The sequence below is a fragment of the Chroicocephalus ridibundus genome, chromosome 1 (assembly GCF_963924245.1).
Source record: "Chroicocephalus ridibundus chromosome 1, bChrRid1.1, whole genome shotgun sequence".
NCBI classification, from domain to species: domain Eukaryota; kingdom Metazoa; phylum Chordata; class Aves; order Charadriiformes; family Laridae; genus Chroicocephalus; species Chroicocephalus ridibundus.
This window is the reverse complement of record NC_086284.1, coordinates 160,857,179-160,878,604: the sequence shown is the minus strand read 5'-3', so window position 1 is coordinate 160,878,604 and position 21,426 is coordinate 160,857,179. Positions and strand designations below refer to the sequence as shown.

General features: G+C 47.3%; 1 protein-coding gene across 1 annotated transcript; it reads left to right on the top strand.

Moving 5' to 3' along the window:
* Positions 1–7,109: 7,109 nt before the first annotated feature.
* Positions 7,110–15,528, top strand: CKAP4 (cytoskeleton associated protein 4). The gene is made up of 2 exons (XM_063321100.1): positions 7,110–7,727; positions 12,398–15,528. The coding sequence occupies exons 1-2, from the start codon at positions 7,362–7,364 to the stop codon at positions 13,727–13,729; spliced, it is 1,698 nt and encodes a 565-aa protein (XP_063177170.1). The 5' UTR covers positions 7,110–7,361; the 3' UTR covers positions 13,730–15,528.
* The last annotated feature ends 5,898 nt before the right edge of the window (positions 15,529–21,426 follow it).

Below are 21,426 nucleotides of genomic sequence, written 5' to 3'. Positions count from 1 at the left end.
CTTGGGCCCCCCACTCCCAACCCCCCGCCATCTTAGCCTCAGGGGAGCCGCTGTGAAACTGCCGAATTTAGTCACCTGCCTTGCTCAGGGCTGTGGTGTTCGGAGGCCTGCTGAGCGCCCACTGAGGAACGCAGTGTGAAGCAGTTGAGCACTATTATTATAAATGCTTTGCTTATTGCTGTATTGACCTCACCCACCGAGCAGCTTCAGGCACCCACTGGGCCAGCAGTACCTGTCGGGGTCATCATCTCTTCCTGTCACAGGGGCTACGTGCCACCATTGCCTCACCTACCAGGAAGTGTGGAGGGCAAAACAGTCATCTCTGAGGCAGGTGCTAAGTCAAACCTTGCTCAACATGAAGACACAGAGATCCCCTTCCTGCAAATAATTATGTCGTCTTTAACATGCATGATGAACTATATGGGATAGATGTTGTATTCACATAGATGGAAGCCCACTGTAGGTCTTATTAATATAGCCTCCGCTATAAAAGTAAGGTCTGAGGCTGGGAACGCAGTTCGGCTACGCAAGTGCCAAGTGCCCCGCTGGAGCTGGAGCGGGAGCGCTGTCTCCCAGCGATGCAGAGCACCTGTCAGCCCTGCCGCTCTGAGCCCAGCCCTCAGAGACATTAAATGGGATTACATCCAGCAGCCTAATCCGATAACTTCCATAAAGAAGACAATGTTTTAAATAACCGTGTTTGCGCTACTTTGCCCCAGTTTGTGCATGTCACATGGCAACGGCAATCTGAGAGAAGCTCAAAGAGCTTTGGAGAAGACTGTGATAGCGTACAGATGGGCTACCTTGTCCAGGACTGTTTTCACTTACGAGGACATTATTTATTATTTTTTTTTTGCACCCATTTTGGCTTAAATGCCATCTGAAAGATGGGGGAAACCTGAATTCTGTTCTTTGTTGTGGTGGCTGCTGATGCCTTTTATTAATAACTAGCTGTATCATCTAAAACTGCACAAAGAGTAGTTGCAGCAGAGGCCAGGGCCTGTGACTCAGGGTCCATGTTGTGTGCTGTCTGTGTGGACTGGCAGTTGGGGAAACCTGTGGTGCTCAGTGGCCTGGCTTGCACAGGGAGGGAAAGGGATGCTTCAGCCTCACTAAGTAAATTATATCCTAAATATTTATATGAAAGAGCAACTTTAAAGGAAAAAGTATCTCAGGGGTATCACCCTACATCATGGAGTAAGAGATGGAATTCCAGAAAGCAATGGCTTTAAACAACTGCTTTTTTCAGCTGTAGCAGTGCCCTTCTCCCACGACACACCAGCTGTTTTGGAGCCCATTCTTAAGTACCTAGCTTATTCTACCTCCCTCCCTCCTATCTATCTACCTGAGATGTGCATCTGTATATGTAGCTGAGGCACCAAAGACATGCATCAGGATTCCAGTCCAAAGGCCAAGAACAAGTTAGACACTGCAGTACTCAGCACTTAAACCTCCTTTTTTGTTTCAGTTCATTCCAGATCGAGGGGCACTGAAGCTATAGGCCATTATATGGATCTCAAAGAAGATTTCCTACTGTGGAGATTTTCTCCACAGAGAAACGTGGCTCATTTCTTGTTGTCTGTGTCTTCTGCAATGTCAAGCAGGAAAATAATTGTATAGCGTTTAAATTTGTTCTGCTCAATTAAGGTCAATGTCCTTGTGTCTTATATAGGACATACAGGTATGCATTGGTTTTGGCTGGGATACAGTTAATTTTCTTCATAGTAGCTAGTATGGGGCTGTGGTTTAGATTTGTGCTGAAAACAGTGTTGATAACACAGGGATGTTTTTGTTACTGCTGAGCAGTGCTTACACAGCATCAAGGCCTTTTCTGCTCCTCGAACTGACCCACCAGCAAGGGCTGGGGGTGCACAAGAACTTGAGAGGGGACACAGCCAGGACAGCTGACCCCAGCTGACCCAAGGGATATTCCATATGACGTCATGCTCGGCAATAAAACTAGGGGGGAGGTTGGCAGGGGAGCACGGCTCGGGGACTGGCTGGGCATCAGTCAGTTGGTGGTGAGCAATTGTTTTCATTTGCATCACTTGTCTTTCTTGGGTTTTATTCCTCTTTGTTATTTTCATTACAATTTGTTATTATTTAATTTTATTTCAATTATTAAACTGTTTTCATCTCAACCCATGAGTTTTCTCACTTTTACCCTTCCAATTCTCTCCCCCTGCCCCGCTGGGGGGAGTGAACGAGTGGCTGTGTGGTGCTTAGTTGCCAGCTGGGGTTAAATCATGACAAGGTAAAAATTTGGAATTTTGACTAGTGTCTCAAGTTGGCCTTAATTCTCGGCCTTTCACTACAGAAGCACCGCTAATTGAAATGAAGGTCTAGTTTGTGCTCAGCCTTTGCAGCAAGTTAGTTCATAACCTTTCCTTACTGTTACCAGTGAAACTGGCAAAGACAACAAAGCCGACAGTTAACGCGATGCTTTATCCAGCAAACAGCAATGCAGCTACTGAGTGGGTAAGACATGCAGCTGCATTTGGCCCCGCAGGTCAGAAATGTCCCAGTGTGTGGCTAACTGGTGGTCAGAGTGGGAAGAGAGGGAAAGGGCAAGGCATGTTATTGTTTACACCAGGGCCCATGACAACTAAGTCGAGAACATAACTTGAAGTCACAAGATATTTTGCCCTAATCCTAATAACTGAGCCAGCCAGGCTGGCTTTAGTGCTAACAGATGGATGTTAAGACTCTGGGTTGACTGAGACCATCAGGCCCAGATTTGATAATAGGCTCAAGGGTGAGACAAAAAGTCTACAAGGCAGGTGTAAGGATGCTTTCTCAGCTTGCTCTTCTGTGGAGTTTCCTGTATTCCAAGGAGAAATAGGTCTTCTGAGAGGCAAACAGGATTGCTGCTTCTCCCCACTGAAGTATCCAGCTTCAAATTCACACAGAGGCAAAACAGAATATTGAAACTTCTGAGAAACAATGGTACAACAGTAAATTCCCCAACGGCACCAGTCTGCGGTGTCTAGCTACTTTATCACCTCAGCAAATTCCTAATGCACGCTCCCCTCAGCACTAGTGGTCTGTCTTTCTGTACGTAGGAAATAAAGACTTTGACCCGCTGCGTCAAATACAACAAGAAGGTGTGCGTAGAGTGGTCAGAAATAGTTTGTATCGGTTCCTTGGCGAGAAAGCGCCTTAGCTACTACATCGCTAACATTTTCCTTGTCACTGCCAAGCTGGAGAAGGAGAAATGGTATGACAGTTGCCTTACTACCTGAAACAGATTTACATCCCTCGATGCTTAACATTGATGATCCTCTTGATTATTGTCTCTGCTTACGTCCATATGGCTCAGTTCTTATGGTAAACTCTCTGAAATAAACGGCTTCAGAGCTAAAATCCTGGGTGTTAGGGTACTGCTACAAATCCTGGCCTTTCTAGTCCCTTCCTAAATAGAAATCTGAAATCCCCCTTATCATAAAATGTGAGACAGCTAAGGCCGTGGTTCACGGTGGAAACTCTGCTATTCTGGCCTTCCCAGGGTGCTTTGTTTACTCCTGAGGGTTCCTACTCCCACAGTATTGACAAGAACAGAGTATTCTGAGGGTTCCTCATCCTTTTCAGTGCAAGCCCCACCCCCTTATCAGCTCCAGTTGCCTCTGGGATGTATTTAAGACAACCTCCTGACCCTGCACAAGTGCTCTGCTACTTGTTAGGTTCAGGGCAATCAGCTAACCAAGTTGTAGTGTCCATAACCTGCAGTCGCTCCAGCATCCTCTCCAGCTAGTGACTTTTGGCCTGTGCATTTGACAGAATTGTGCTGACAAAACGCCTGAGACAATCAACTATAAATTCTCCTGCTGTCACCCGTGCTAGTAGTCACTGGCTAGAACACCACATACAGACCAAAGAGTTCAGTTCATCCTAATCCTTGGCAGAAGTACTGAACAGAACCGGATTTGCTGGGCTGACATCAGGGGCTGTGATCTGATCCTGCTTACGTTTAAGATTCAGTCTGTGAAGAATACTCAACCTAAAATTTATTTTAAAAAACCTAAAAATGTACTGGAAATCAAAGGAAAGACCAAGAAAAGAAAATGTCTTCCAAGACAAAAACTTGATTGGATTTCTTGCTGTAATCAAACAGAGAAGCAGATAAATTAGGACCTCAGGTTTTATCTTGCAAGGAGTTATGGCTTGCACATTAATGCAAGGAACTTCCACTCGTGGAATGACTCTTGGCAAGCAAATGCATTTCAGTATAACATAAAAGCATGAGAAGGAAATAAATCAAATTTGCACTAGCAGTTCAGCAGCCTAGGTGTAGGACTGGAAAGAGCTTGTTGCTACTAACTTTTTTTTATGTCTCAGAGAGGCTGAAGCTACATGCATAAGATCTTTGCCCAGAAGCCCCGGTAAAGCTTTAAAGCATTATTTTCATTCATTGACTGTGTCTTGAATGGAATTTTCTTTCATCCCACACAGATCTTTAATACGGGCAAATTTAACAGACACAAACACAAATACAGGCATTTTAGAAGTTAGCTTTAGATAGAAAGATACGCATTAAAATACAGAAGAAAAGTAACAGTCTGAGGGAGAAAACAACTGCCAAGAACTTCTTATTGCATTGTTCTGCAAAAAACAAACAACAAATCATTTTGAAACCACCATCATTGCTACTGGTTGTCTAGCCGTTGTTTGCTTTTAGCCCAGGTCTAAATCCATTATTACTTTGGATGATCCTAGTCGTGAAGCCCCGCGAGAGAACGCGAGATAGAGGCGGTAATAGAAGTCTACCATGTAAGCCTCTCGGGTCTTAATAACTGTGAAAGAAAGGGGTAAAATGGGACCAGCTTACTTCGTTCATTGATCATTTTGTGATGAAATGAAAGGCCATTTCCAGAAATACTTGATAGTCTGTCCTGGTACCCTAGCTGCTCCATTTGTCTATCAGATAGGAGAAAGGAGGTGTTAGAAACTGCGTAGCCTCATCCGTCAGGCTTCTGGACTAGATAATCGTAGGTGCCTTCCAACTGGAACTATTCTATTCTATTCTATTCTATTCTATTCTATTCCTGTCTGAAACATTGGTAACCATGGGGATAAAGCAGCGGAGAAGACTTTTTAGCATGATTTTATTTTTAGGATTCTCCAGTACAAACACTGTCACATTGGACACTTTGGTACAATGCTGTCCTAGGTTCAGAATCCTGGGTCCAAGTGCTTCTTGGAAGCTACCACCAACATGCAGACTCTACCTGATTGCAGGCTTCTACTAACTCCGAAACAGCAACTTCCAGTATGCATCTTGCGTTGAATCTTCAGGCAACTCATGAAACACAATTTCTGGATAGGAGAATAAGTCTTGCTTCCAGTTTTGAAGGGAGCCGTGAACAGGACATCAGCACAGGGGACTCAAGAACTGAAGAAGGGATGGGGGGGCTTGAGAACTGAAGGGGACCAAGAAAATACAAGCGCAATGTACTCCATCAGCCAGTATATGAAAAAGTCGGTATTGCTGTTGCCTCCAGTATACCTATTGACATTAACAGAAAATGTGCCCCAGTCCTTTCTTGTAAAAATTACAACTCACTTCCAGAATAGTAACCCAGAGTTTCAAAAATCAGATGCAATGCAGTGACACATCTTAGCCTTGCACGGTGCCTATGTGGACAACTTTATGTAAAAGGTTACAAAAAACCCTCCCCTGTCAGCCATCAGTGATGTATGGTCTAGACCCAACACATCGTAAAATTCTTTAGTGACCTGGCAGAGCAGTTAAATGTCTACCAGACAATAGTCACTACGTTAACCTGTTCAGTCAGTGGTAATGGAAGCAAAAAGAGGTACAATACTTATGAATTCAAGGTGCATTTTTGAAACAGTTAAGCTTTTCTGTGCTATCACCTCTCCTATAGTCTGGCCCAAAGCAGCAGGCAGACAGCAGGAGGGGACTTAGGCTCTATTTTCTCAAGTTTCCACAATCAGACGAGTATGTAGTAACAATTTAAGATATAACTACTCGGTTTCTGAAAAGGGTTTAAGCTGGAAAATTTGAGGGATTTTCAAAAGAAGTTTTAAAGTTATTCCAATATAGTATCTCCACCCAAATGCGGGCATAGAGCCAATTCTCCTTCCCTTTCCCCTGTGTAGAAGAGCACCCACCCCCCAGCCCTCTATTAACAGTGCCCTAAAATTGCACCCAGTTCCCTTGCATAAGGATCTTCTACTACACGACCAGATGACATTTCTTTCCCTCCGATATGACTGCTGATTAATTCAAGGCGCAGCAGACTGTTTCCTCCACTGACACCTCATCCCTTTGCTCTGCCTCGCACTCATTTTCTCCAAATTGATCAGCTCCCACCTCCCTCTAATCCACCTCCTTCCTAGCACGAGAAAAACCCAGAGCACGAAGACGACCAAATGGCGGGTCTGTGCTCCGCATCCCGGCAGGCCCTGCTTGGAGCCTGGCACAGGAGAAGATCTGCTCAGCCTTCCCTGCCCTCTGTTGGGACGCGCTCTTCTGGGAGGATGGACACGGTGGGGACATGCTCTGTTGGGAAGATGGACACAGCGGGAACACGCTCGGTTGGGAAGATGAAGGCAGCGGGGACGCGCTCTGCTGGGGAAGATGAAGGCAGCGGCCTCCTGCCGACGTGGAGCGCCCAGGGAGCATGCTCGGAGCGGCAAGGCTCCGCCGGGAATTTCGGTGCTGAGCTCCCAGCCCCTACCGAGCGCGCTCAGACAAAGCCGCCGGTGAAAGCCGGGGGAGCTGGGGCCCTTCCTGCCAGCCGCCGTGTGCCCCAGGGACCGGCCCGGCGCCGAGCCTCCGCTCTGGCGGCACTAGAAACGAGGGGAGGTGTGGGGTGGGTTGCCCATAGGGAAAACTTTTTCTCCCCGCCTGGCTCTCGGAGCTTTGCTGCAGGCGTTCCAGGCGGCACCACAATCAAGCAGAACGCAAGTTGGGGGAGGCGGGGGCTCTGCCACCAAAACTCCATCACGCAAGGCTAAAAACCGGCAGCGGGGCCGGGCTGGGCCTGGGGGTGTTGCGAGGGGTGATGGCCCGCCGCACCCCGCGCTGAGGCGGTCCCGCTCGGGCGAGGGTCCGCCGCCACCTCCGGGGGGAGAACCTGCCCCTCCGCCCTGCCCGCCGCTCCCCCGTCCCGTTGCCTCCCTCCGGACGGGGCCGGGCCCGTGTGCGTGGCTGCTCCCCCCAACAAGGACCGGAGCCGTCCCCGTGTGCGTGGCGGCTCCCCGGGGCGGGGGCCGGGGCGGGGCGGGGAGCGCGGCGCTGCCCGGGCCGGCTCCCCCGCCCTCCTTCCCTCCATCCCTCCCTCCTTCGCCCGCTCCCGCTGCTCCCGCTCCGCTCACGACGGCGGCGGCGTCCCGGCATGTCGGCCGCCAAGCACCGGGGCCCTAAGGGGGGCAGCCCGCCCGCCGCCGCCGCCAACGAGCGGGGCGCGCAGCCCGGCGGCGCCGAGGAGGCGGCTGCGGCGGCGGCGAAGAAGCCGGCGTCGTCGTCGCACGGCCGGGGCGGCAGGTCCGCCGCGGGGGGCGGCGGGAGCCGCTCCGGCTCTGGCCCCCGCCGCGGCTGGGCGCTGGTGCTGGGCGCCGCGCTGGTGCTGGGCGCCGCGCTGCCCGCCGGATGGTACGTGCGGCAGCTGCGGGAGGAGGTCGGGCGGAGCGCCCGGGAGAGGGAGGCCTCCGGCCGGCAGCGGCAGGAGCTGGCCGCCACCCTGGACGCCGTGGCGCAGAAGGTAGCGCGGCGCCGGGCACCGTCGGGGGGCGAGGCGAGGCGGGGCGGGGGGGCATCCCGCCGGGGCGCTCCGCCGTGGCGGCGCCGGGAGAAGGCGGGCCGGAGAGCGGCGGGGCGGGGGGCAGCAGCCGCCCCCCCCTGCAGGAGGGGGGATGGAAGCGGGAGTTTCACCCCTTAAAAATAGGCAGCCGCGCAGCTCTCGGGTAGCCCGGCTTGCGAGAAAGCAAACGTGTCCCATTCCCCGCCCTCTCCGTCTCTCCCCCCTCCGTAAAGATGCTTTCATGGCATTAGCGGGACTAATGGAGTCTGGGCCTGCAAACGTGGCCTCGGTAAAGCGAGAAATCCCTGGCGGGGAGCGGAGCGGGGCCGGGGCGGGACCCCGCGGCGGACGGGCGGCCCCCGGGACTGCCCGCAGCCGGCTCTGTGCCCGGCTTTGCTGCTCCGGGGCTGGGGCGTGAAGCCATTTTATGCCGTGCAGGCAGCACGCTTTGCTGCCTTGGCAGAAGCGCAGACCTGCAGCTTGGAGAGCCTGCCGGCGGTGGTTTTACAGCTTCAGCTCTTGGCAAGTCACTTGAAACTGCGTGTGGCAGACGGGCTGCGCTTCGTCACCGCGTCGAGCGGGCAGGTGTGGGCGCCGAGGGACGTGGTGTGGTGGCGGGGTGGGACGTGGCAGGATCCTGCCTCGATGTCCCCGCATGCTCTGGAGAACAAAAGCCGTGTCAGCTTCACCGAGGAGCACAGCCCCTGCCAGAAATGCCACTCCTGCCGTACCCAGCCTTCCACCTTCCTGACGCTGCCCTGGCCAAGGGAGCGAGACTCACCATGTCCGTGGCAGTCCGGGACCATGGAAGAGCTGTGAAGTTGTTGGCAAAGGGTGTGGCTCAAGTGAAACCAAAGAAATGCTCATTTCCTTCCATGTTTTTTTTCACTCAGGCCTTATTAGCCCCCAAGCTAGAGTTTCACAAGCGACACTATCCATCTGGATATGTCTTAGGGCGCCTAAAACCTTTAAAAAATGGCATCCGTGAAGGCATATCACCAACATATAATCAAGCGCCTGTCTAGGGAGTAGGTAAATCGGTTAGAAAGCGGTATGTAAAGTTATGACTGAGTCAGATCAAAGAAAAGGAAATTCTTGTCTCAGCTTGACTGCTTTCTGCACCGGGAGCCCTGCAGGTGCCCCATGTTCCCTGTGAGCTCAGGCCCTGGCTGGTGGTGGGGGGACAGGGCGGTTGGACGGGCACTGGCAGAGATCCTCTAGCCATTCTGTGACGCTCCCGGAAGCCCGGCAGCCGGCACGTGTGGAGTTTGTAGGGTCAGTCTTGGTGTTTCCTCTTCCTTCCAAGAAGGAGGAAAAGGAAATCTTGCAAGAGGGAGGGAAAAGGGTTGTTAAAGGCAGGGCTATAGTGTAGTTTCTGAAGCTAATTTTAAATCCTGGGGTTTCACTCACTGATGACTGGGCTGTGATTTGAACTAGCAAGGGTTGTTGTTTTTTCCTAGTTTTTGGGGCTTTTTTACAGACTCTTTGTATGAAGGAAGACATTGCAATGGCAGGACACACAGGATGTAAGATCACAATACATGAGTATAGAACACAGATATATGTGCAATACATAAGCCCTCCTAAGCATAGAGATGGATACAATTTGCTGCCTCCGTCTCCATGTTGTTGCAGAAAATCATAGGTATATGTTACATATTCTAGGAGGGAGGTATATACCAGAAGTTTATAAATAGTTTCTTTCAAAGAGAACTGAAACTATTTGCCTGTAATTAGCAGGTGGCCGATGTCAGACATACATGCAGTAGTGCAGGAATAAAAGTTGAGGGAGGAGATGATGCAGAGTTTCGATGTAACCCTTGAAGGCTTTGCTTGCTGTGGTTTGGGGGTATCTCTACAGAAGATGATGCTTGAGGGAGAGGAGAGCAGGCTGTATTTCATTGCTTTACAGAAGTGCAGGGTCTTGCATTGTACTTTGGGAGTGCCATCAGCGCAGGCTGCTGCCAGAAGGATCTGGCTTTTCCCTTCAGTCTTTTACTGCAGAGAGCTCCTGTCAGGAGTAAGCGTTACATAAAACTCATCTGCTTTACACATCAGCAGTAGGAGGAGAAAGGAAATGATGTGGAAGTTTAGTCTTCAATGTAGCACAATTCTCAGAGAGGCCAGGGTGGTTTGGTGTTTTAAACGCAAGATAGGATGACTGGTTAGAGAAGACATAGTTGTTTTCTATCAAGGTATTTTTATCTGCTATTTATGATGTTAAACCTTTCAAGGGCTATGGTTTCAAACCTTACCAGCTATGAACACCAAACAGATGCAGCTGCACATGCAAACCAGCTGTGTAGTGAATATGAACTATTACTTCAAAGTTGTGAGTTTTACCTGTCTTGTGCAAGGGGTTTGCTTTGGACCCTGGTCACTCTTGGTTAGGACAGATCAGATTATGAGCTGGTCTAACATGAAGACCTCGGCCCATTTTATTGTGTCAGAGGTCTCTGATCTTCAAGTGGCCGTTGCAGCTGGAAGTATAAGAGAATAGATTCATGTTACGCCCTGAGCATTGCCCAAATTGCAGTGGAGGAGCAGGTATAAAGTACTTCCACTGCGGAGGGGTGGGATCTGTCTCTGTCAGATATACAGCAGTGGAGACCTCCTGGCCCTCGTGAGAGTTTCCCTGGCCATTTCTGATGCCTGTCCTTAGATTAACAATTGAAGATAGTTAATTGCAAACATGAATTTGGTGATTTGGTCGGAATGCGTCAAAGAAAATAACTTCTGTCATAAGAGGAGGAGATGAACTTTCCTGATTCCTGACGTCCATCTGTAGTGATACAGAAAAAGCTGTCTATTTGGAAAAAATCAGAATGAATGACAGCTAAGGTGTAATGAAAATGAGGTTGATAGATCAGTGTAATGGCTGGTGTCCTGCCGCAATACATATGGTCATACCTACTCTTTAGTTCATTTCTAGTTGCATATGTGTGCGCTACAGAATAGAAGTATAGGGAATGGAAAGTCATTACAAACCTTTTCATAGAAGAGGGGGAAAAACGGAAGCTATCTTTATGGGTATTCTTCAAACTGCGGGGTTCTATTAGAGCAAGGGCAAGTCTCATGGTCAAACTCTACAGTCCTTTCACAGTGTAGACTTCCATGAAAACCAAGGAAGATTTGGCCAGGGATACCACGTACCATGCAAAAATACATGCAAATAACTTAATTTCTTATTAGTAAGCCTGTTAGGTCTTTTGAGATTAATTTCTAGCTTCAGAGTCTGACTGGGAACTGCTGGAGCCTCCTTCAGTTAAAAAGGAAAAAAATAGAAGCTCTGTATATTTCTTTTGAAGAACATATAAAATATACTTCCTTCTATTTATAAAATAAAACCACCCCTCCAGCTGTGTATCTAATCAGTAAAAATGGCAGCCCATGTGGCACGGCTGATTAATATACCCCTCAGACACAGGGAGCAGCGTGAGGCAAGGCAACACGCGTTACTCAGCACTTGCCATCCTGCCAAAGCCTTGAGGTATTTGCTACGTGATGGATTCCGGTTGCAGCCAGTGGGAGTTCTTACATTGCTTTACGAAGTTTAAAAAAATACAACCCACACACGCACAAAAAGATTTCTCCGCAGTCTTGAGACTGTTACTCTGCTTGGCCCCAAAATTAAGTAAGGCATACTTCCCCTTCGCTGTGCCTGGATCTTGCCTTCGAATGTGAGAGTAAATGAATGTGGTGGCCACTCACCTCTTGACCTTTTCCCTCTTGCTGCTACTAAAACCAGCTGTAAAGATAGTTTTTGTAATTGGGAGGCTTAACGGCCTGCCTGATCCAGTGGTTACAACTTTCTGTGAGTATTAACCTGAGATAGATGCGCGTCAGTTCCCTTGGCAGCTGCTGTGGCTTTGTTCTCTGTCTGTCTACCTATGTGTGCCCCTGTTCACTAAGAGCATGTGTGTGTATGCATGTGTGTGAGTAATGAGGTACTAAGTATTTAGAACATTAAAGCCTTTCTATGTTTGTTTTTTTTTTTTTTATCTTAAAAAATAGTTAACAAGAAAAATCTGTGTCTCCATTGGTGTCTAGGAGCAGCAGAATGTCATGATTACTACTTCCATTCCGGAGCCATTCCCAGCTCCCCTTTCCCCCTAATTTTTCCTGTTACTCTTTCTTGTCTACTTCGAAACTTCTTTCATGTTCAGGAATTGGTCTTGGGTCGATTGCCTGCTAAAGTCTAATCCCAGTTTTTCTGTATTCAGAAGCCGGGGCAAGATACTCTTTGTTGTTTCCCTCCCCTTCTTTCCTCCCTTGTGGCCCACAGAAACAGGAATCATATAGGGCAGGGATGGCTCAGGGGTCCAGATGCAAACTCTGGAGATTTGAGTTTGATTTTTACTGCTATGGATTTCCTGGATTGTCTGTGGCAAGTCAGTGAGGCCAAGGATCCTCAAGCAGAAGATGTATGTATCCATAGAGCTGTAAGGCTCTAGATGCTGGGCTTTTTGTGCCTCCTGTATGCCATAGGGTCACCTCAGGTAGGGAGCACGAAGGATTGCAAGGTGATTGTTTCATGTGGTAACAAGGGCCATAAGGATCTTAGACACAAAGGGTGAGAATGTAGGTAAGGATGAAATTGTAAGAATTAACCATGTGGATTTCTGTTTTAGGTGCGTTCCCTTCAAGCCACATTTGGAGAATTTGAGTCCATGATGAAAATTGCTCAGCAGAAGCAGGAGGTTACTGAGAAGGCTGTTAAACAAGGGGAGAGTGAAATAAACCGGATCAGCGAAGTGCTTCAGAAGCTGCAAAATGAAATTTTGAAAGACTTGTCTGACGGCATCCACATGGTGAAGGATGCAAGGGAACGAGACTTCACGTCTCTGGAAAACACAGTGGAAGAGAGACTAACAGAGCTAACCAAGTCTATAAATGATAACATTGCTGTATTCACTGAAGTCCAGCAAAGGAGCCAAGATGAAATCAACAATATGAAAGCAAAGGTTAATTCACTAGGAGAAGCAGATGTGTACAAACATGAAATTAAGGTGCTAAAAGAGGCTTTTGATGAGATGCAAGCATCCATGAAAACCAAAGAAAAGGACATAGAGACCCTGAAGAGTACTATAGACTCTATGGAGTCTGATGTGTATACTGAAGTGAAAGAGCTAGTCAACCTCAAACAAGAACATGAGAAATTCAAAGAGGCTGCAGACACTGAACACCTTTCATTAAAAGCTTTACAAGAGAAAGTTCTGAGAGCTGAGGATTCTATTATGCAGCTCCCTGGTGACATTAAAAGACTTGATGAAGATTTACTTCAAGTTAAAGCCGACCTCAACAAATGGGAAGAAAATGAACTCTTTAGAAAAGCATTAGAAACTTTTGGGAAGAACAGTGAAGGACTGGAGTCTCGATTGAGGCACATCGAAGACAGCCTGGAGTCTCTAGCTTCTGTTGCTGCTCAGAACAGTGAAAAGTTGCAGTCTTTCTTTTCTAAGGAGGCAGAATACGAGAATAAGCTCAGTACCCTAGAACAAAGCATTACTGCTCTTCAGGGGATCTCAGACATGGACATAACTTCAGTCACAGACGTTCTGAAAAATCTTGGTGAAACACAGACCTCGCTGTACAATGACGTGGAAAACCTGAGGAGAAGCATCAGTGACCTGCCATCCTCTGGCGCTCTTCAGGATGTCCAGAAACAAATTAGTACTTTGTTGGATCAAGGAAATCTTCAGGCAGGTCAAGCACATTCTCAAGGCTATCTTGAAAAATTTTCTTCTGTGGAAGGCTCTGTAGATGAACTGAGATCTTCTGTCAGCCAGGTTGATTCCGATTTGAAAATGATAAGAACTGCAGTGGATAGTTTAGTCTCCTACTCGGTGAAAATTGAAAATAATGAGAACAACTTGGAGTCTGTGAAGAGCTCAATAGACGACCTGAGGAATGATCTGGAAAGGTTGTTTGTGAAAGTAGAAAAAATACACGAAAAAGTTTAGGCAGCGGTGCTCCTTGTGCAAATAATGGATCAAGGAGAATAGCTTTTCTATGCCCAGTTTTTTACTCTTTTTAAAAGCAATTTGATACCTCCAAAAAGAATAAGAATACTTTAATAATAGAGACAGTTCTGCTTATTTCCTTTATTTCTCTTTTGTGTAGTGTTTTTGGTTTTTTGTTTACCTTTTTTTTTTTTTTTTTAAATTTTGTTTTAAGAAAACATGAGTTTAGTTGGGGGTTGAGTTTCTAAGGGCTCATCTTCGCTATAAAGTTGTACCGCTGTAACTGTAGTGGTGTAACTAAGGCACTACAGCCTCGTTAGCATGGGCACATATTTAATGGCATGAAGGTGTTTCACACTATGACACTAGATACCCCCCACGGAAGGGCTACAGCTGTTCTTGTACGAAAAGCGTACTGCTGTACACACTGAGAATTTTACTGGTATGTTTTGGTTTAAGAAACAAATGAACAAAACTACACCCCTATCTTAAACTGTTTAGACCGGTAAGCTTCAGTGTGGACCAGGTTTGAAGCAACTCATCTGTTTCTGCAGTTTGGGACTCAGCCATGTGGTCAGTTTACCAGGCGTCAGTTGAGCTGTAGTATATTTCTGTGAGTCCTTCAGCTGTACCAAAGACCTAAACAAGGGGTTAGCTGAACCCCCCAAAAGGAAGGTCTGAGGTAAGCGGCATTGCCTGGGGCAAAGACCTAAGAGAGGTGTTCCACCACGTGGCTGGAGAGATTCCTTTTTTGGGATCACAGGCTTCTTTCCCAGCATCTTCAGGTGCTGCTGCAGAAGATCAGGTCTTAGAAGGGACATCTGAAGGATGGGATTAGTTTCAAGAGGGTACAGTAGTATTTTTGTCGTATTTTTGGGGCTGTTTACATGATGAGGCTGTGTCTTTCCTGGAAAGGCCTGATTTGTCTGTGATACAGGATTTTCTGTAAAAATGCTCATGAATTTGAATGAGGAAAGAGAAGGACCAAAATTGCACCTCTCGTGTTCCATGTATAGCAAGCATGCTAACGATAATAGTACACTCCAAAACACACAAGGGGGAAAAGGGAAAATCACCATGAAATCAGCAGAATTGCTTCTAAGGTGTATACATTTCCAAGTTTTCACACAGCTGACAGTGACCTGAACTCTTGTTACATATTCAGGACTTGGTGCCTGATTCTTGTCACCATTGTTGTCACCGGGTGCCTGCCTGGGGCACTGGTAGCAACGGATCCTTCTAGGAGCTGGTTGAGAGTGAGGAAAAAAACGTCATTCTCGAGATGTTCATTTACAAACCACTTCCTCATGGAACTTGCTAGGTTTTCTGTCTTTTTGTAAAAGATTTCTCATACCCCTCCTTTTCAAGTTTACTTTTTTTATCCGAAGATTTGGTAACAGGGTCTGCACGTGGATACCTTGGAAATAGGTTGTGCACATCATGCCCACCTCAGCCTGCTCTTGCTGGATCCGTGGCTACATTAGAAGAATAATTCTAATGAGAAGAAGAATTAGAAACAGTACGTCCCACAAGTGGTGTGCTTGTGGGAACAGTTCCGAGTTCTCCTCGGTAAATAAGATACTGAACCATATCTAGTGTTGTTCCCACTGTAAACGGGAGAGAATTGCTGGCAAAGAAAGAGGCACCAGCGGCATTAAGGTAACTGTTGTCACTGTTAGAACTGCACTGTTCTTTGTTGACTTCTCAAGTTCTTGAACAATGTTGTTTAGGTTACTGTGAAATGAACTGTATGGCTTATTTGCGGTATTTTTAATACATAATAAACATTTGGAATATTCTTTGCAGCTTTTTTTGATTGTTGCTTACTTAACGTAGTGCATCCCAGGATGCTTCCAGTGGGGTACAGGAGAGGGCTTGCGGGAAGAACCAGATGTGACGCAGCCCTATACTTGTTCACAGGGGAATGTGGAGGCAATCCTGTCTGTTGTGGTTACAGAGGAACTCTTGAAAACAGACTTGAGCCAGTTCAATGCAGTGGTATTGACCAGAGTGCACAGAAGACCGAGATGCAAGGTGTGAAATAGGTGATTTATGCGTTGAAGGAACACCGTGTCAGACACCGCCAGCAATGCCCTGGTAAGACTTTCTGAATGCCCAAAGCATGTAAAACAGAACTAATGTGCAGAAAGGACCTACCTAGATAATCTTTCCGAAGTGGCTGTTCCTTTTCGTTCTCTTTGAGCACTGGAGTACAAGGCCCATATACGGATACCAGCTTCATGAAGGATGCCTGGCTTTCAAAACTTTGGGAAAGGGTGATTTCATTTTGATTGCCTGTGAAGATGACTCCAAGCTTGCCATATAAGCAGCTTTGGAATGGTGAGAGCCAAATCTAATTTCTCCTGTACTGCTTATAGTGTTTGTAAAGGAGTGTGGGCGTCGTCATGTCCTGGCAGTTCCTGAGACCAAATTCATAGAGATAGGTAATATTGTTATTAGACTACCTACATGTTCAACAAAATAGGTGAGCCACACAAGCCCTTCCATCTAGAAGAGATTTGACATAACCTGTTGACCAGGTTGACTTGAAGCTCTCAATGAGGACGCAGTGGCTCTGAAGAGTAGTAGCAGCATGATAAGGGAACTTAAAGCTGCTGTAAAGCCAGCAGTGCAGCTGGGCCAAATTGCATCTCGAAGATGAGGTGAAAAATTACTAGTTACCCTTCTAGTAACTTAAATTCTACGTCAATCTATCGAAATGACCTATTTCGCTCAATAGGAACAATAATTCTCTGTAAATAATACGGCTGGAGGCAGGCACAGCAGGATCCCTTGGTGGGCTGGAGGTTCTTGATAGGCTCATCGCACAGAAACACTTCCTAATTCCCTCATAAATGCACATCCAAAAGAGCACATCCAGTCCTAGTGCTGCTCTTTACCAGTGTTTTCACACTTTCCAATAAAAGCAGTGGAGAAGGTCTCAAGCAAGCCATAGCCTATGTTGCCAATCTTCTTTTACATTATTAGTATTTCATCAATAACATGCTGTTACAGTAACAGATTTCAGCGGAAACTGTCCACCTGATTGATGATGCATTGATCGAGCTAGTTCATTAGCATTTGGCTTCATTTCCAGCTCTCATCTTATAAATGGAGAAGCCATTAGCCCGAGGTGCTGTGGACTTGATCACCCTTGAAAGGGCTTGCCCAAATAACTACGCTGGCAAACGTGACGGAGATTAATCTTGTGCTGCCGCAGGGACTTCTCCCAGTAGGGCTTCAACCACCGCTTCAAGGGAAATAACCTGTAACGGCAAGAAGAGTTTCTGGTGGCCTAAATGTTTATGTTAGAGGTTTTATTAGAAAACGGAGTAGCGATTTAGTCTTTTTGCCATCCTCAGCTGGTGTAAACATAGCTGCAAAGGAGTTAAACGACTACAGGGGAAAAAAAGTCTTTCCAAGATGTACAAACACCAGAATAGCCTAAAAACAGGCAGTGTGGGCCCTCCATTCTGCTCGGCGCTGCCAAGGACACTCTGGGATTCGGGGGCATTTCAAGAAAGATGTGGCTGAGCTGGAGACACTCTTGAAGGGGAAAACGGTGACGGTCAGAGCCGAAATGCTCCGGGAAAAAGATCGGGCAATTTGGCCTGGAGTGAGGGTTGAAGGGAAAAGGGGAATGAGAGAAATAAAAGAATCTTCAGCGGCTGTTCTGTGGGAAGAACGAGCCCGTGTGCTCAAGGCGGTGGCGGTGCTGCTGGCGGCGGGGGTGGCGGGTCAGGGCGGCGGGCGGCGGTCGCCCCCCGGTGGCGGCGGCAGGGCACGGCAGGGCACGGCACGGCACGGCACGGCACGGCAGGGCACGGCAGCCGGCGGCTCGGGGAGGGCTGCGCGTCCGTCTGCCCCGTCCGTCCCCTCCGCGTCCGTCTGTCCGACCCACTGGAATTCCTTCCCTGGGCAGGGGACGGGAAGGCGCCCAGCCCGGAGGCTCCTGCTTGCGACGGCCGGGCGGCAGCTCCCCCCCCCCCCCATCTCCCTGCTCCGGGTCCCCTGTTCAATACTCTGCGATATCCCGTGAATCAATGGGGTATCATCCCTGAAAACACCGCCATCCGGTGCCGGGCTGATTCTAGAAGCAGCTGCTACTTTTTCTGCCCAATTTAGCCATTTTGCTAATAATAACTGGTCCCTGGCCCATTTGTTGTGTCACCAACTGCTTCGTTCATAGATGTTTAGGGAGGGGGAATTACAGAATGGCAGAGGTTGGAAGAGATCATCTAGTCCAACCCCCTGCCAGAGCAGGGTCACCTAGAGCAGGCTGCACAGGAACGCGTCCAGGCGGGTTTTGAATGTCTCCAGAGACGGAGACTCCACCACCTCTCTGGGCAGCCTGTTCCAGTGCTCTGCCACCCTCAAAGGAAAGACGTTTTTCCTCGTGGTACATCCTGTGCTCCCGTTTGTGCTGGAAGGGAAGCTGTGGTGGTTTTGGTTTTAATATCAGCTGTGTATGATATATAGCACTGTGTGGTGCTAATCCCTGTTGGTCCCCTGGGTGCTCGTACATTGCTGCTACCCTGCCCTTCGTGCATGCATTTCAGTCACCATCATCCTCCACCAACCAGGAGCAGATATTCACCGATGCCAGAGATGCAGAGTCAGAATATTTACAGGCAGGACTTATTCGTAAATCCTGGGATGAAATTGCCAAAGAGCGGACAAAACAATTCATTTTCCCAATAACCCCTTTGGTCTAACACTGACCAAGGATGCTCAAAGAGCAATTCTGCCTTGGACACCAAAGCAAAAAGTATATTTTCTGCTTGCTTCCGCAGCACAACCTCGCCAGAGTGTCTAGTATACAATGTGTTGCAAGCTCCCAATATAATGTATCTTCTCAGGAGTCCATGCTTGCTCATGCACTGAGAAAGGAACTCAGAGATCCATTTGTAAGTGCAGAGTTGGATGATTCCTGCATTTATAATGCAAATATTAAACCCCGGAGCTATTCAGAGTTAATGCAGCATCACAGCTGTAGCCCGCTAGACCTCAGACAAAGAGATCCCTGAACTCTAGGGTTTTTTATATTGGAGCTTATGTAGCAGGTGTTTCTTTGGCTGCTATGGATATATAAATAATACATCTCAAAATCTTTTCCAAGACGATGCTATCTAGATGCTCAGCTTAGCGTGTGGGGACAAATCTTTTCTCAAGTGATTCCAGCTTCACTGTAAGAGGAATAAAAGCAAAAGAAACAGTTTCTCATTTTACCAAATATCCTGTTTAGAAAAAACTATGATGAAATACCTGTTACCCAGTTAACTCCTGTGCCCCACCCTGGTGTCCATCCACAATTCTAGAGGAAGAAGTTAGTTAAATAAGGCTGGCTTTGTTCCACTCACAAAGATTTTCCTTTGGCACTCTCTAGATGTAAATATGTCGAATTCCTGCGGATAATCCTTTCCTGTCAATACTGCTTAGGTTGGGGCTGGGCTGGAGTCCTAGAATTATGAGTAAGGATGGAAAACATAACAAGCGAGGAAAGAATCAGGGTTACCTTGAAACTTTCATTTTTTTTTTAGTGCTCTGACTTTCAAACAAAGTTCCGATAATATTTTTTTTTCCCATCCTTTCTTCCTTTTTATCAAACTTCCCATCAATACATACATGCTGTCTAAACATATACTGTTTAGAGAGAGCACTGCAAGAGACATGATCTAAACCAATATGTTGACATGGTTGTTAGTGTCAGATAAAACCAAACCATCGCTGTTCCCAGACTGTGTTTGGATAGTTCACACTGGTGTCACACCGGCCAAAAAACCTTTCTCCCAGGTACTTCCCTGCCCTGGGAACTCAAAATACTCTGCCCAAGGGAGCAGGATCCAGCCTGCAAGGTGGTCTGCCTGGGAGCCGGAGACCTGGGAATGGCAGCAGCTGCCTCCGGGCCGTGCAGGCTGGGAAGCCTCGCTCGGATGATGTCTGCGGAGTGCTCAAAGTCTGTAAATTGAAAACAGTGAGGTCTTAAAAGAAAATTTCCATCCAGATGGGAAGCTTAGAAATTATGGAGAGACAAGCGTCCTGATCCAGAGCCCACTGAAGTCAGTAGCTACACTCCCATTTCCTTTCCTGGTACAAAATCGAGGCCAAAGTACTTCGCCCAAAGCCACACAGAAAACCTGTAATATACCCAGCGATGATTTCCAGTACCTAAAGCTCCAAAAATCCTCTCCTTTCCTTCGAATGCATCAGAGCAATTTCCCAGAATACCTAATAGCTAACAGATCTTTCCATACTGAGAGAGCCTTTCCTTTTTGAAGTCCCCTTCTCAGGGTCTGGACGCAGCAACGTAAGAACATTATCAAAGGAAGTAGTACAGGCTTGTAGGGTTTATGGTTTACATAAATATGGTTTATGGGGCCTCAGGGTATATTTACTAGCTATTTCTGTTCTAAAAGATTGCAAACATTAACAGTATAGACAGCCCAATGCTCATCATTAAGCTCTGGAGTAAACATCTAACTGAGGGACAGCCTTCTCCATGCTATTGTTTCCAGCTGCCTTGAGTTTCAGGCAGAGCACCTATGCCGGTACCCGATGAGCTGATGCCTTCAGAGATCTTCACAACCCTCAGAGCTAGAAACAAAAGGGACATTGACTAATGGAGTGCCTTGAGTGAATGAAGCTGTTGTTATTCCTACGTCATGCGTATAACCCCATTGCCCAGAGGTTCAAACCTTAGCCTAACAGGCGATGGATGAGAAGACTTGTTTAGGCACCTGCCCACTAGAATGCTCTGGGCACCAAACCCCTCTCCCAATGGCATATTTTGTAGGATTAAATGTGGACTTCAAGCACCCCGTTCTGATAATTTTTATCTCATCCCCACAACAGATTTCTAACATCATACATTCAGGTCTGAAGATGGTGTTGTTCTTAGCAATTTCATGAAGTATTACACGTCCTTAGGATGGTTTCTAAGAGAGAGGAAAAACACTCAGTTCTCTCTAATGTGTTTAACATTTTAAAATAAGATATGCAAGGAAAATAACAGCTTTTCCATTCCGGAAGGAGATACTTACATTGCTAAAAATAGCCCTACTAAGCCTTCATGAACATGAGATTGATGGAAGGGTAATTAACGTTTGCTGGAGTCTGAATCCTTACAGATAATTAACTGAGGTGATAATAACCTCTTAGACCCATAAAAATACCTCTGTACTTGAATGCATTCGGTGATCAAACTGCATTACAACATCTCAGAAGAATGTCACAGGCTTCCAGGGACTGCAGGTTGGTGGCACAACTGAAAAAAGCCCTGTACCTCCTTCCGTCATCGCTGGGGTTTTAAAGCCTGCAGCAGCTGTGGAGACAGCAGGATGACTCCTTCTGGCCCCCTTTGGGTTCAGGGGAACCTCCTTTCATTAAGTCAGGGGCAGGACATCTTAAAGCCTTCAGAGTGTATTATCACACACGCACTTTTGTGTTATCCTGTAACAACACGGGGAAAAAATTTAGCTGTGGAGCTGTAGGGTGCTGGTTACATTTGTCCTTTGTGTCACTGTCCCCTCCCTCCACTTAGGAAGAAGTTCTTTACAATGAGGGTGGTGAGACACCGGAACAGGTTGCCCAGAGAGGTGGTGGAGGCCCCATCCCTGGAGACATTCAAGGCCAGGCTTGATGAGGCTCTGAGCAACCTGATCTAGTTAAAGATGTCCCTGCTTACTGCAGGGGGGTTG